The 13,321-nt window shown below is 47.5% G+C and overlaps 1 protein-coding gene across 1 annotated transcript; it reads left to right on the forward strand.

Moving 5' to 3' along the window:
* The first annotated feature begins 294 nt into the window (after nucleotides 1–294).
* On the forward strand, nucleotides 295–1,956 carry LOC122941958 (E3 ubiquitin-protein ligase TRIM39-like). Its single transcript, XM_044299453.1, has one exon. It carries the CDS (start codon nucleotides 295–297, stop codon nucleotides 1,954–1,956), a length of 1,662 nt encoding a protein of 553 aa, XP_044155388.1.
* Nucleotides 1,957–13,321: the final 11,365 nt, after the last annotated feature.

Here is a 13,321-nt window from a genome sequence, read left to right on the forward strand (position 1 = left end):
CACACACACACACACGACGCCTTTGCATGCAATTGTATGGAGTTTTAGTTAACCCTATAATCTCCAGGTGTTGAACCACTTGAAACGGGTTGTCCCATGACTGATCGCATCAGAAATAATACGACGTTGATAGGCGCCTCTGAAAGAGAGGTAAAATCCCATATACTATTAAGTCTTTTCAGAAGCAAGGACTGTCCGGTACGCACAGAGTTAACATTGCAATGACGTATGCTCCAAGGTCAGCTGCAAGCCAGTCAGAACACGCCCCACCGAGATTCCTGCCTCATTTCTACAATGGCGTTTGCAGCCATGAAAGAAGAGCTGACTTGCTCCATCTGCTTGAATATCTATGCAGATCCTGTATTGCTGAGGTGTGGGCACAACTTTTGCCGCTTCTGCATTGATCGTGCGCTGGATTCACAGGAGGCGTTTGGACACTATAGCTGTCCTGACTGCAGAAGAGAATTCCCGGAGCGTCCTGCATTGCAAAGCAACCTCAAACTATACAACATAGCAGAATATTTCAATTCTACTCAACCAGCGCAAACAGAGACGGAGGTATTCTGCTCCAACTGTTTAGACGCTCCTGTGCCCGCTGTAATATACTGTCTGCACTGTGAGGTTTCGCTTTGTGATAACCATCTGAGGGTCCACAGCAAGTCTCAAGAACATGTCTTAATGGAGCCCTGCAGTTCCCTGAGGGTGCAGAAATGTCTGTCTCACCACAAAGCCCTCACATACTATTGTTGTGATGACAACATCTGCATCTGCGTATCATGTTTGCTGAATGAAAAACACTGGGAACATCAGGTGATCGGTATAAATGAAGCATTTAGGAAGAAAATGGACAAACTGAGAAGTATAATGGCAAAGGAGGCCTTAATGACAGAAGATGTTGAGGAAAAAATCCAAAATCTTCAGACGCACAAAAAGAGCACATCGGCAAAGACTGCACGTTTAACACAGCACGTTAATGTCACCTTTAAGAAACTCAAAAGGCAGTTGGATGACCTAGCAAAGAGAGTCCTGTGTGAGATCGCAAGACGCGAAGAGCAGACCTCACTGTCCATCTCTGATCTGATCCAGCAACTGGACTTGAAGAAGGATGAACTGTCCAGGAAGATGCGTCACATGGAGAAACTGTGTAACATGACCGATCCGCTAAGTTTCTTACAGGATCAAAAAGCTGATGTCAATTACTTCTTTGACCCAGAGTTGAAAGACCTGTGCGAGAGAGTTGCTAAAATGACCAATGCTGTTAATGACTCGGAAGAGAGTCTGATCTCAGAGATGGTACAGGTGGGTTTGTCTGAAATTATGGGCGATGTTGGTATAACAAAAGATCTTCTAACCAAAGAAGCTACTGAGATGTTATTAGACGTCAACACCTCTGCCAACTATGATGTTGGCATAAAAAAATATCTTACGTCGAAAGAAGCTACTGAGATATTATTGGACATCAACACCGCTGCCAACAACGTCTGCCTGTCTGGTGACTTAAAAACGGTATCTTGTGCAGAAGTACACCAGAATCGCCCAGAAACAACCCAAAGATTTGAAGAATGCAAAGTATTAAGTACTAGGAGTTTTACATCAGGTCAACATTACTGGGATCTGGATACCTGCAAATCAGGGCACTGGCGAGTGGGCGTGGCCTATGCGAGCATGGAAAGAAGGGGACCTTTCTCTTTAATTGGGAAGAATGAGAAGTCCCTGGGTCTACGAAGGTCTAGTGACAGCTACTTTCTAAGATTTAAAGATAGAGAAATCAGGATATATAACAAACCTGTGTGTGACAAAATCAGAGTATATCTTGATTATGATGCTGGGCAGTTGTCCTTTTATCAGCTGACCGACCCCATCGCTCACATACACACGGTCACTACCACCTTCACTCAGCCCCTTCATGCTGTGTTTGCAGTTTATGATGATGGGTGGATCACAATCAGAAACTAAACGTGATGCCTAATGACGTACATGACTCAATGGTGATATCAGCAGGTAATTTCCCACACACTAGCTAAACTAGAGCTGAGCTCCCAGCATTCCCTGCTTGTTCAGTGTCTGCACATTGCTTTCTCTGGGAGTAAACTGCTCACTGAACCTTAAGTTCATATCACCCCCTCACGATACATGACCAAAAGAACTAGAACACAATGCAATTAGCTGCCATACCTGTTCCCATCTGGTATTCGTGGAGCACTGATCAACCTTCAATATGTCCAGGACATCGTGAAACCAGTCCTACTGCCTTTTTTGACTAGGGAGACGTGGTGTTCCAACAAGATAACACCGTCCACACACTGCCCGGGCTACCCAATGTGCTCTTCAGAGTATCCAGTGTCTCCCCTGGCCAGCTCGATTGCCAGATCTCTCCCAAATCAAGAATTCCTGGGACTGGATGGGGTGACAGATCTCCTATGGTACACAAGCGTATTCAGCCCAGGAAACATGCTCAATGTGGGAGCAGTAATTCCTGGACTGAACACTGCTCATCTGAAGTGAACCCTCAGCATCGTGATTTATAATGCTGTGAATCTCCATCTCACCACCGGTCCACTGAACTATAGTCATTGCATTATGTGAGTAAAGTTCAGTAGACCTATGGCAAGATGGGAATTGATAGCATCATAAATCATTACGATGCTGTGAGTTCACTTCAGAGAAGTAGTGTTCAGTCCGGGATATTCTGCTCCCACACTGAATATGGTCATGTGAAACTGTCCTTAGAGTAACCAGCCATTCAGTGCCAGACTGTCAGCAGGCACAGACAGCTGAGATAATCATGTTAGGGCTCTTTCACACTTGCGTTGTCCGGATCCGGCGTGTACTCCACTTGCCGGAATTACACGCCGGATCCGGAAAAACGCAAGTGTACTGAAAGCATTTGAAGACGGATCAGTCTTCAAAATGCTTTCAGTGTTACTATGGCACCCAGGACGCTATTAAAGTCCTGGTTGCCATAGTAGTAGTGGGGAGCGGGGGAGCGGTATACTTACAGTCCGCGCGGCTCCCGGGGCGCTCCAGAATGACGTCAGAGCGCCCCATGTGCATGGATGACGTGCCATGCGATCACGTCATCCATGCGCCTGGGGCGCCCTGACGTCACTCTGGAGTGTCCTGGGAGCCGCACGGACGGTAAGTATACTGCTCCCCCGCTCCCCGCTCCACTTTACCATGGCTGCCAGGACATTAGTCATGGTAACCACTCTAAAAAAGCTAAACGTCGGATCCTGCAATGCGCCGAAACGACGTTTAGCTTAAGGCCGGATCCGGATCAATGCCTTTCAATGGGCATTCATTACGGATCCGGCCTTGCGGCAAGTCTTCAGTTTTTTTGGCCGGAGCAAAAAGCGCAGCATGCTGCAGTATTTTCTCCGGTCAAAAAACGTTCCGTTCCGGAACTGAAGACATCCTGATGCATCCTGAACGGATTTCACTCTATTCAGAATGCATGGGGATAATCCTGATCAGGATTCTTCCGGCATAGAGCCCCGACGACGGAACTCTATGCCGGAAGAAAAGAACGCAAGTGTGAAAGAGCCCTTAATGGGTGCATGGTTTTGTGACAAGCTTTTTTTGAAAACTTTGCAGTCACTGCATGTGTCCTAAGTTCTCCTAACCCTTATTGTGGGTCAGTACTGGTCCCAACAAATCCTGGAGCTGCGACGGTGGAGTTGAAAGGTGTGCTGACCCTGTTTTCCTCACAAACAACCTACGAAATTCTGCATCAATGTTTTTTTTTTTTTCTTCATATCTTCTGTGATTGTTTCTAGAGAAATATGATGGCTATACATTTAGGAAAACGGTAATTCTTTAAAAATAACTGAAATGAATAAATGGATGAAACATATAGCACATGCTGTTTGCCTATGCGGATCCATCTGACAAATGCATTGAAATACTGAATCCGTCTCTCCGGTGTCATCCAGAAAAACGGAACCGGTATTAAATTTTTGGGCATTTTTAACCCCTTAGGGACACAGCCTTAAGGACCAGGCCATTTTTTGCAAATCTGACCAGTGTCACTTTAAGTGGTGATAACTTCAAAACGCTTTGACTTATCCAGGCCATTCTGAGATTGTTTTTTCGTCACATATTGTACTTCATGACACTGGTAAAATGAAGTTAAAAAAATTCATTTTTATTAATAAAAAAATACCAAATTTACCAAACATTTGTAAAAAATTGCAAATTTCCAAGTTTCAATTTCTCTACTTCTATAATACATAGTAATACCTATAAAAATTATTATTACTTTACATTCCCCTATATGTCTACTTCATGTTTGGATCAATTTGGTAATGATATTTTATTTTTGGGGGATGTTACAAGGCTTAGAAGTTTAGAAGCAAATCTTGAAATTTTCTGAAATTTTCAAAAACCACTTTTTAGGGACCAGTTCAGGTTTTCATAATAGAAACCACCCAAAAATGACCCCATTCTAGACCCCATTTTAATCAATTTTTTCCAGTAACAAAGCAAGGGTTAACAGCCAAACAAAATGCTATATTTATTGCCCCTATTCTGTAGTTTGCAGAAACACCCCATATGTGGCCATAAACTACTGTACGGGCACACAGTAGGGCGTAGAGGGAAAGGTGCGCCGTATGGTTTTTGGAAGCCAGATTTTGCTGGACTGTTTTTTTGACGCCATGTCCCATTTGAAGCCCCCTGATGCACCCCTAGAGTAGAAACTCCATAAAAGTGACCCCATCTAAGAAACTTCACCCCTCAAGGTATTTAAAACTGATTTTACAAACTTTGTTAACCCTTTAGGTGTTGCACAAGATTTAATGGAAAATAGAGATAAAATTTCAAAATTTCACTTTTTTAGCAGATTTTCCATTTTAATATTTTTTTTCCAGTTACAAAGCAAGGGTTAACAGCCAAACAAAACTCATTATTTATGGCCCTGATTTTGTAGTTTACAGAAACACCCCATATGTGGTCGTAAACTGCTGTACGGGCACACGGCAGGGCGCAGAAGGAAAGGAATGCCATACGGTTTTTGGAAGGCAGATTTTGCTGGACTGTTTTTTTTGACACCATGTCCCATTTGAAGCCCCCCCCCCATTTGAAGCCCCCCCTAGAGTAGAAACTCCAAAAAAGTGACCCCATTTTAGAAACTACGGGATAGGGTGGCAGTTTTGTTGGTACTTGTTTAGGGTACATATGATTTTTGGTTGCTCTATATTATACTTTTTTGTGCGGCAAGGTAACAAGAAATTGCTTTTTTGGCACTTTTTTTTTTTTTGTTATTTACAACATTCATCTGACAGGTTAGATCATGTGGTAATTTTATAGAGTAGGTTTATCACACACACACTGGGAAGAGAGTTAACCCTTCTGTGGTGCTGGAAGGGTTAACTCCCTTCCCAGTGTGTGTGTGTGATGTCACTGGGTGTGTCCGACTGTGGGGTGTGGCTTCTTGGCCTATATAGCCTTGGTGTTTGGCATGGCTCAGTAGGTTGCTTCAGTCATGCTTGGCTGGAGCAGCCTCCTGTGCATATTACCTGCCAGTGAGAGCCGCCCCTGTGGTCATAAAGATATTGTCGTTATGTTTATGTCTTGCTGTGTGTTGATGTTGTATGTTATGTTCTGTTGGGACCTTCCTATGTTATTTGTTGCAGCTTACGGTTCTGGATTCCTGTTTGCACAGGGATCCAGTCAGCAAGGCTGTGGCAGGTTGGTGGAACTACTAGTTCGCCTGCCATACCCGTAAGGCTGTATGAGTTCCCCTTTTCCCAACAGCTTGGCCATTGAGACTCCTGCTCCTCCGTGACTAGGAGGAGTAGGTCGTCTTACCCAGCTCCTAGCCCAGGGATCTGCGGAGGGTAAGTCAGGGCTCCAAGGTTCCTGCGCATGGGTCCTCCTACCTTAAAGGTCGGCCCATGCAGGTAGGAGTTAGGGTCAGGTTAGGGATGCTTTAGGAGGTGACCTGCTCCCTATCCTGTTCTCCTGGCCGAGCAGCCCTACATCACCTGGCATTGCACGGCTGAGGGTTTTCCCCATCCTCAGCCGTGACACCACCCCTGCTTTTGGCTACCAAATCATAAGTCAATTCTGATGCAAAATAGGGACCATGTCATACAGGCCTTACAGCTGTTACATAGACAGGATCCGTTGTGTGTCTCATTTTTCCTTCCTTTTGACAGATCAGAAGGGTCAAATAAATGATTATGTCAACCAGGCCAAAAAATAAAAATAGTAGCCCAGTGACAGAGTGGTGAGGTAGCAGCAACATGAGGAGACCACAGAGTGTTGAGTTGGCAGCAGCATGAGGAGACCACAGAGTGTTGAGGTGGCAGCAGCATGAGGAGACCACAGTGTGGTGAGGTGGCAGCAGCATAAGGAGACCACAGTGTGGTGAGTGGCAGCATGAGGAAACCACAGAGTGGTGAGGTGGCAGCAGTATGAGAAGACCACAGAGTGTTCCAGTGACATAGTGGAGAGCTGGCAGCAGCATGAGGAGATCAAAGAGTGGCAGAGTGGTAAAGGTAGCAGCAGCATGAGGAGACCACATAGTGTTGAGGTGGCAGCAGCATGAGGAGACCACAGAGTGGTGAGATGGGAGCAGCATTAAGGAGACAACAGAGTGGTGAGGTGGCAGCAGCATGAGGAGACCACAGAATGGCCTAGTGACATAGTGGTGAGTTGGCAGCAGCATGAGGATACCACAGAGTGGCCCAGTGACATAGTGGTGAGGTGGGGGGCAATACCAGTACAAGCTGAAGATGGTGGGTGGCAGTAGAAGCACCTGGCAGCAGGTGTGTGGCAGCATCAGAATAGTAGCTGAAGCAGGTACCCAGAAGAAACAGGTCTTTTTTGACAAAGTTTAGATGTGGCACTATGGATGATCTAGTCTGATGCATCAGAAACTGGTGTGTGGGAATCCTGGCTTATCCACGCTTGATTCATCTTCACAAAGGTCAGTTTCTTCACATTTTGGGTGGACAGACGAGTTCTCCTTGGGGGTAACAATGGCCCCTGCCACACTAAACACCAGCTCTGATGCCACACTGTCGGGCATGAAAGCTTGTCCAGGGCAATCTCGGCCAGCTGCGGCCACAAATCCAGTTTGGCTTCCCAGTAGTTTAGCGGATCTTCGATGTGGGGTGGCAGGGTGCAGTCCAAGTATGCCACAACCTGCTGGTTCAGGTTCTGCTCTATGTCTACCTGCTGCTGGTGAGTAGTTTCTTCAGTAGGCGGGTGAAAAAAACTGCTCATCAGCGACTCTAGACTTAAGTTGCTGCTGATAGAGCTGGTACTGCTCCTGCCCCCCCCCACCCCAGCAGCCATGGCAGTGGAACATGAGCACAGAAGGCTCACCCGGTCAGACCTGCGTGAGGATGGGCGATGGCGCACATAGGCAGCGGCCAACTGACTACATAGGGTTCAATAGTAGTTCAGTTTGTCCTCTCTCTTAGCGGATGGAAAAAAGGCCCCCATTTTGGACCGGTTGCGAGGGTCTAACATGGTGGAGAGCCAGTAGTCATCCCTCTACTGAGCATGCATCGGGGCCATTTGCGCAAGGGACTCCCTGCCTCCATCTCCACTGCATACTGCCACGGTGTGTCTGGGTCATCTGCCTCGTCTTCCTCATCACCCTTGTAGCTCCTCCGGCTGGTCCTGCTCCTCCTCCCCTGTCACTGGTGTAGAAAAACCACCCATTTCCCTACGCATTGCTTGTGCTCAAATGTCCTCCTCCTCTAGTTCAGCCCACACAGGGCTCATGTGCCCGTGAGATGTAGTCGCCACGTCTCCTGTCCAGCCAGATTTAGCAGCATCTGTTCCAGGACATGAATCAGTAGAATGACATTGTTGGGGGACGCTGTTCAAGGAGGGTGTGCTTTGCGGTGTACGAGTGGCTGAAGTGCATGCAAAGTCTCCTGGACATTTTCAGGATGTCTTGCAGATGGGGTGAAAACTTCAGGAACCGCTTTACAACCAGATCGAATGCGTACGCCATGCAGGGCGCATGGTTCAGCCCCCCTTGACGCAGCGCCGACACCATGTTCTTCCCATTGTCGGTCACCATGGTTCCAATTTTGAGTTGTCGAGGAGAAAGCCAGATTTCGGTTTCTTGATGAAGGACGCAGAGCAGTTCCTGACCTGTGTGACTCCGTTCGCCCAAGCGAACTAGGTGCAGAACAGAGTGACACCGCCGTGTCCTGCACATGTGGTATGCTGGAGGAGCACTGTGAATTGTCCCTGCAGTGGAGGCTGAGGACACGGTGGAGGATGAGGAGGCAGAGGCGGAAATGGTCGCAGGACCAACGGCATGAGAACGTGGAGGCAGAAGCGGCGGCAACTGGCCAAGTTGCTGGTGTGGCTGGGCAGTAACCACATTTACCCAGTTAGCCATAAAGGACATATATTGTCCTTGACCATAGATACAGCTCCACATGGCGGCGCTGCCGTGCACTTTGGCAGACACGACAGGCTCAAGGACTGGCCCACCTTCTGTTCTACATGTGTGCAGGGCTGGTACTGCCTTGTTCCAAATAAATGACGGCTTGGGACTCTCTCCACCTTGGCTTGGCACAAGCCATCAGTTCTCTGAAAGATGAGGGATCCACCACTTAAAAACTAAGGGACTGCAGCACCAGCAACTTGGACAGGAGCACGTTCAGCTTCTGTGCCGTTGGATGAGTGATCGATAAACAAAATGACTGATGAGGAGTAGGAGGATGGGGAGCAGGAGCATCAGGACCAGTAGATGAGAAGGACAGACAGCTCCCTTCGGCTGAGGTGCTGGAGCCTTGACTGCATGAAATTGGGTGCGTGCCACTGGGCGATGCAGCGGTTGCTGCGGCAGGCTGGACCACCACATCGGAGCCACGGTTGTCCCAGGCCACTTTATGGTGACGCTGCACGTGTTGATGCAGGGCCGTGGTGCCAACATTGGCACCCTGGCCACGCTTCATCTTCTGCCCACAAATTCGGCAAATGGCCATGTTCACCTTCTCCAGCGGCTTAACAAAAAACTGCCACACAGCAGAGTATGGCATTTCTCCCCTCAACACTCCTCGCCGACTACCTGCTACCGCTGCCTCTGTGAACCCCTGCACCGATACCTTCCAGGCAGGTAGGCTCCTGTGAAGCGGGTGGTCTTCCCCAGGCGCGTTTGGCCCCCCTACTTCCCACTGCTGCCATCCAGGGGCAGATTAAGTGCATTATAGGCCGAGGACTGTCTACCGAACTTGGGCCCCTCCCTCCATTTTAGTTTAGGTTTGTTTTTTGTATGAAGAGGCGGCAGGGCTTCGTGAGCACCACAGTCTCTTCCTAGGCTATATGACATTTCCAGACACAAAAAATACCCCAAATTGGCTCCTAATCTTTAAAATTTGGTCGCCAAATTTAAAGGGACACTGACAGGCCTTCTGAGGATAATTAGCTCTTTATATGCCCCTCTAGGTCTTATAATAAGTTCCCAATTCATATAAGTATTATCCCTGTGCGCATTGTTAAACGTGAAAAATCACCTCTCCTTTCTGCCCAAGGGGCGTTCTTTGTGCCGCATTTGTGCCCAGCCCGCGCCCCAACTGCCGGATCCTTAGACACGCCCATCTCATTAGTATTCACTTCGCTGGGCGGTATTTTCCTGTCCCCCGACATTCGGAGATCCTGGCTGGGCAGTAGCTGCTGACTGTCCTCTAGTAGCTCGTCCTCGCTGAAAAGGCATATAATACTTCTCGCGCTGAGGGAACAGAGAATGACAGAGGCAGGTTGAGGCAGGGGTGGATTAAGTGCATGATGGGCCCCGGGCTGTCTACCCAACTCGGGCCCCTCCCTCCATCTTAGTTTAGTTTTTTTTTTCTATATGAAGAGGCTGAGGTGCTTTGTGAGCGCCACAGTCTCTTCCTAGGCCATATGACATCACATTCATCGTTACATGGCCTCGGTGCAGCTCAGTTCTATCTGAGTGATTGGGGCTGAGCTGCAATACCAAGCGCAGTGCTATTAAATGACAGCGCTGAGCAAAGAGGCTGCGGCGCTTACTGGAACATCGGGGTCTCCACAAACAGATTATTGGCTAGGGTGCCAGGAGTCGGTCCCCCACCAATCTCATATTGATGAACTATCCTGAGGATAGACCATCAATATATAAAACCCAGAGAACCTTATGCTATCTGTAGTGTAACATAGGACTGCAAAAATATACCCTCTGAAACTGAAAGATTTAGGAGCCAAATTAAATTTTTTGTTGCCAAATTTAAAATACATACCGTATTTTTCGGTTTATAAGACACACCTGAATGGAAGACGCACCCCAGGTTTAGAGGAGGAAAATAATAAAATATTTTCAACCTAAAGGTGGGATAAAACATGTGCAGTACATGGGTGCATACCTATGGATGAAGGGGGTTATAGTCATATAATATAAACACTGTCCAGTGCACCTGTGTTATAACCCCCCCTCCTCCATAGGAATGCACCTACATGGGTGTACTGCAGTACATGGGTGTGTTCCTATAGATGAGGGGGCTTATGGTCACATTTAATTTACACAGGTCAATTATGGTACAATCCTTGGACAGTGTTAATATTAAATGTGACTATAACCCCCATCATCCATAGAAATTCACCCATGCACTGCTGCACATGGGTGTATTCTTATGAATGAGGGGGGTTATAGTCACATTTAATGCAAACACTTAGGCCAATAATAGTACAGCTCCTGGACAGTGTTTATATTAAATGTGACTATAACCCCCCTTATCCTAAAGAGTGCACCCATGTACTGCAGTACATGGGTGTATTCCTATAGATGAGGAGAGGTTATAACCATATGTAATACGCATTTGTCCAGGTCGGCCCTTGAGCTCCCCTTCTTTATATCCAGGCTGTCACTCACCAAGTCTCAGGTAGAGACAGCCCAGTAGTCCCAGGGGAAAGCAGTGCTGACTCGGGGGGCCGGAGGTTCAGTAGTGACGAGCAGTTGGTAGTGACGAGCGGTCGGGCAACTGACTAAACTGATTGGTGGAGGCGGCAGAGCAGCAGTTCCCGCCGTGCTCACCAGCAATCAGCTCAACATACAGAGCAGCAGTGGCGGAGAGCGTCACAGTGGGGGAGGGAGGTGTGGTTCGGAGGACAGCACAGCGTCAGTGCTGCTAAGCAACAGGAGACTGAGCGCTCACACATCCTATTTAACATTCGTACTGGCGGCATTTAGCTTCAATGACGGCCTCCCGCCCCACACATCCTACTAGAGGGCGCCGCCTCACATTATTAACACTGGAGGTGCATCTCTAGATAACAGCCTGCAATGTGACGGCCATATTTCTGGGCACGTTTGCTTCATAAGACGCATTAACTTCATTTGAAAAAGTGCGTCTTATAAAGCGAAAAATACGGTAAATTATAATAAAAAAAAGACTTGGAGGAGAAGATGAGACGCAGGTCACAGTAGTGAGTTAGCTCTACATATAATAGAATACAGCACCACATACCTCTTACTTCCAGTGACATCTCCTGTCGTGTAGATCTTCTCTTTCCTCTTCTCCTCCGTTTGCCCCAGACCGCCATGACTAATTCTTTCAGCCGCATCTCGTCTCTACAGAGTTTGTTACAGACATGTTAGATTTCTCATAATTGGGGTCATTTATCAAACTGGTTGTAAAGTACAACTGGCTTAGTTGCCCATAGCAACCAATCAGATTCCACCTTTCATTTTCAAAAGGAGCTAAAATAAAAAGTGGAATCTGGTTGCTATAGGCAACTAAGCCAGTTCTACGTTACACCAGTTTGATAAATGACCCCCAAATGTCCCTATAGTGTCTACAGCAATTATAATCTTCCCTAGAGTGCCCCCAGTAATAATAACATCCTATATTGTGCTTCAGGTAATAATCCCTGTATAGTGTCCCTGAAAAATAATGTCCCCTAATATGTCCTTGTAATAGAAATGCCCCTATAGTTCCTACCCAATAGCAACATCCCCCACACTACCCCCATATAGTAGTTTCCCCCCACACTATTAATTTCTCCACACTGCCCCCACAATATTAATTCCCCCCACAGTAGTAATTTGCCCCCACGTAGTAGTTTGCCCCCCACTGTCCCTTCAGTAATATTCTCCTGTGCCCCCTAGTAATGTCCACCAAAGTTCTCACACAAAATAAAAAAAGCTAATACTTACCTGTGTCCCAGTGGGCGCTCACTCGTAGATGGTAGGCAGGCGCGCTGCGCACACACGCCAGTGTGCTGTGTCCGAGCACAGGCGCGCGATGACGTCATCACGCCCTCCTGCGCTGGGATTTTACTACTGCATAGGTTTCAGGCCTACTAGGCCTGAAGCCTATAGCGGTGATTGGCGGGGCAGGGAACGATGAGCTCCAGTGCCCCGCCGTAGTTTGTGGGTGTTTGGATCGGCGTTGGGCCCCCCAGCGATACCAGGGCCCGGGGCTACAGACCCAAACTCCCCAATTATAATCCGACACTGGGTTGAGGACAGTTGGGAGCACATGGTCTGCGTCTGGGCCATGCCAACTAAGCGTCGTGTGAGAGGAACCGACTCTTGGCTGGGGATGTCTGATGTCACTTGCGACGAAGTCGAAGACTGAGTCAACCAGTCAAGCACCGCTGGATTGCTGACACGACTGCTAGATGACAGTGGGAGCTCAGGCCTCTCAATGCAACTCCTGCTGCCACTCTCCTTCTACTGCTGCTACTTCTGCCTGCGACAGAAACATTTTGGCCACTGCCTGTTCCCTTTGAAGGGTCTGTCACTTGTCTGTCTGACATACTGTATAATAAAATAATTAAAAGTAAAATAATACACCCCAGAAAAAGGCTGTACAATGTAACATCACTGCAGAGCGGCTAATATAATGTGCGTATGTTTCCTATTAATACACCCCGTAGTTGTCAGTATCACACAGAACTTGCACCCCAGTCACAAGCAAGGTTTGCTGAAATTAGTGATGTATCTGCAACAGGTCCTCTATGTAATGCGACCCAGGTATAGGAATGCGAGTGGTATAGGGCAGCCTAAAATGTCCCTTTATGTGTGTTACGGTGCTCCTACCTGGATACGGCTGGACCCCAGGCTATGGCTCCGAAGCAATAATAAGGGGGAATAATTGAGGTATCCACAAGAAACATTGAGTCCAGACCTTGTATATAGTTGAACAGCAGCTTTACTTGAATAAACCCCAGGGATACCCCAGACGACGCGGCAACCGTATGTTGCACATAGCCTTCACAAGACCTCTGAAGGTGCACTGTAGCAGCTGATGCTGTAAATTGTGAGGTGTAGTATCCATTCATTGGATTTTTTTCCCAGCAATTCCCACAGATTTTTGCAGTGTGACAG

This window comes from Bufo gargarizans, chromosome 6 (genome assembly GCF_014858855.1).
Source record: "Bufo gargarizans isolate SCDJY-AF-19 chromosome 6, ASM1485885v1, whole genome shotgun sequence".
Lineage (NCBI taxonomy): Eukaryota > Metazoa > Chordata > Amphibia > Anura > Bufonidae > Bufo > Bufo gargarizans.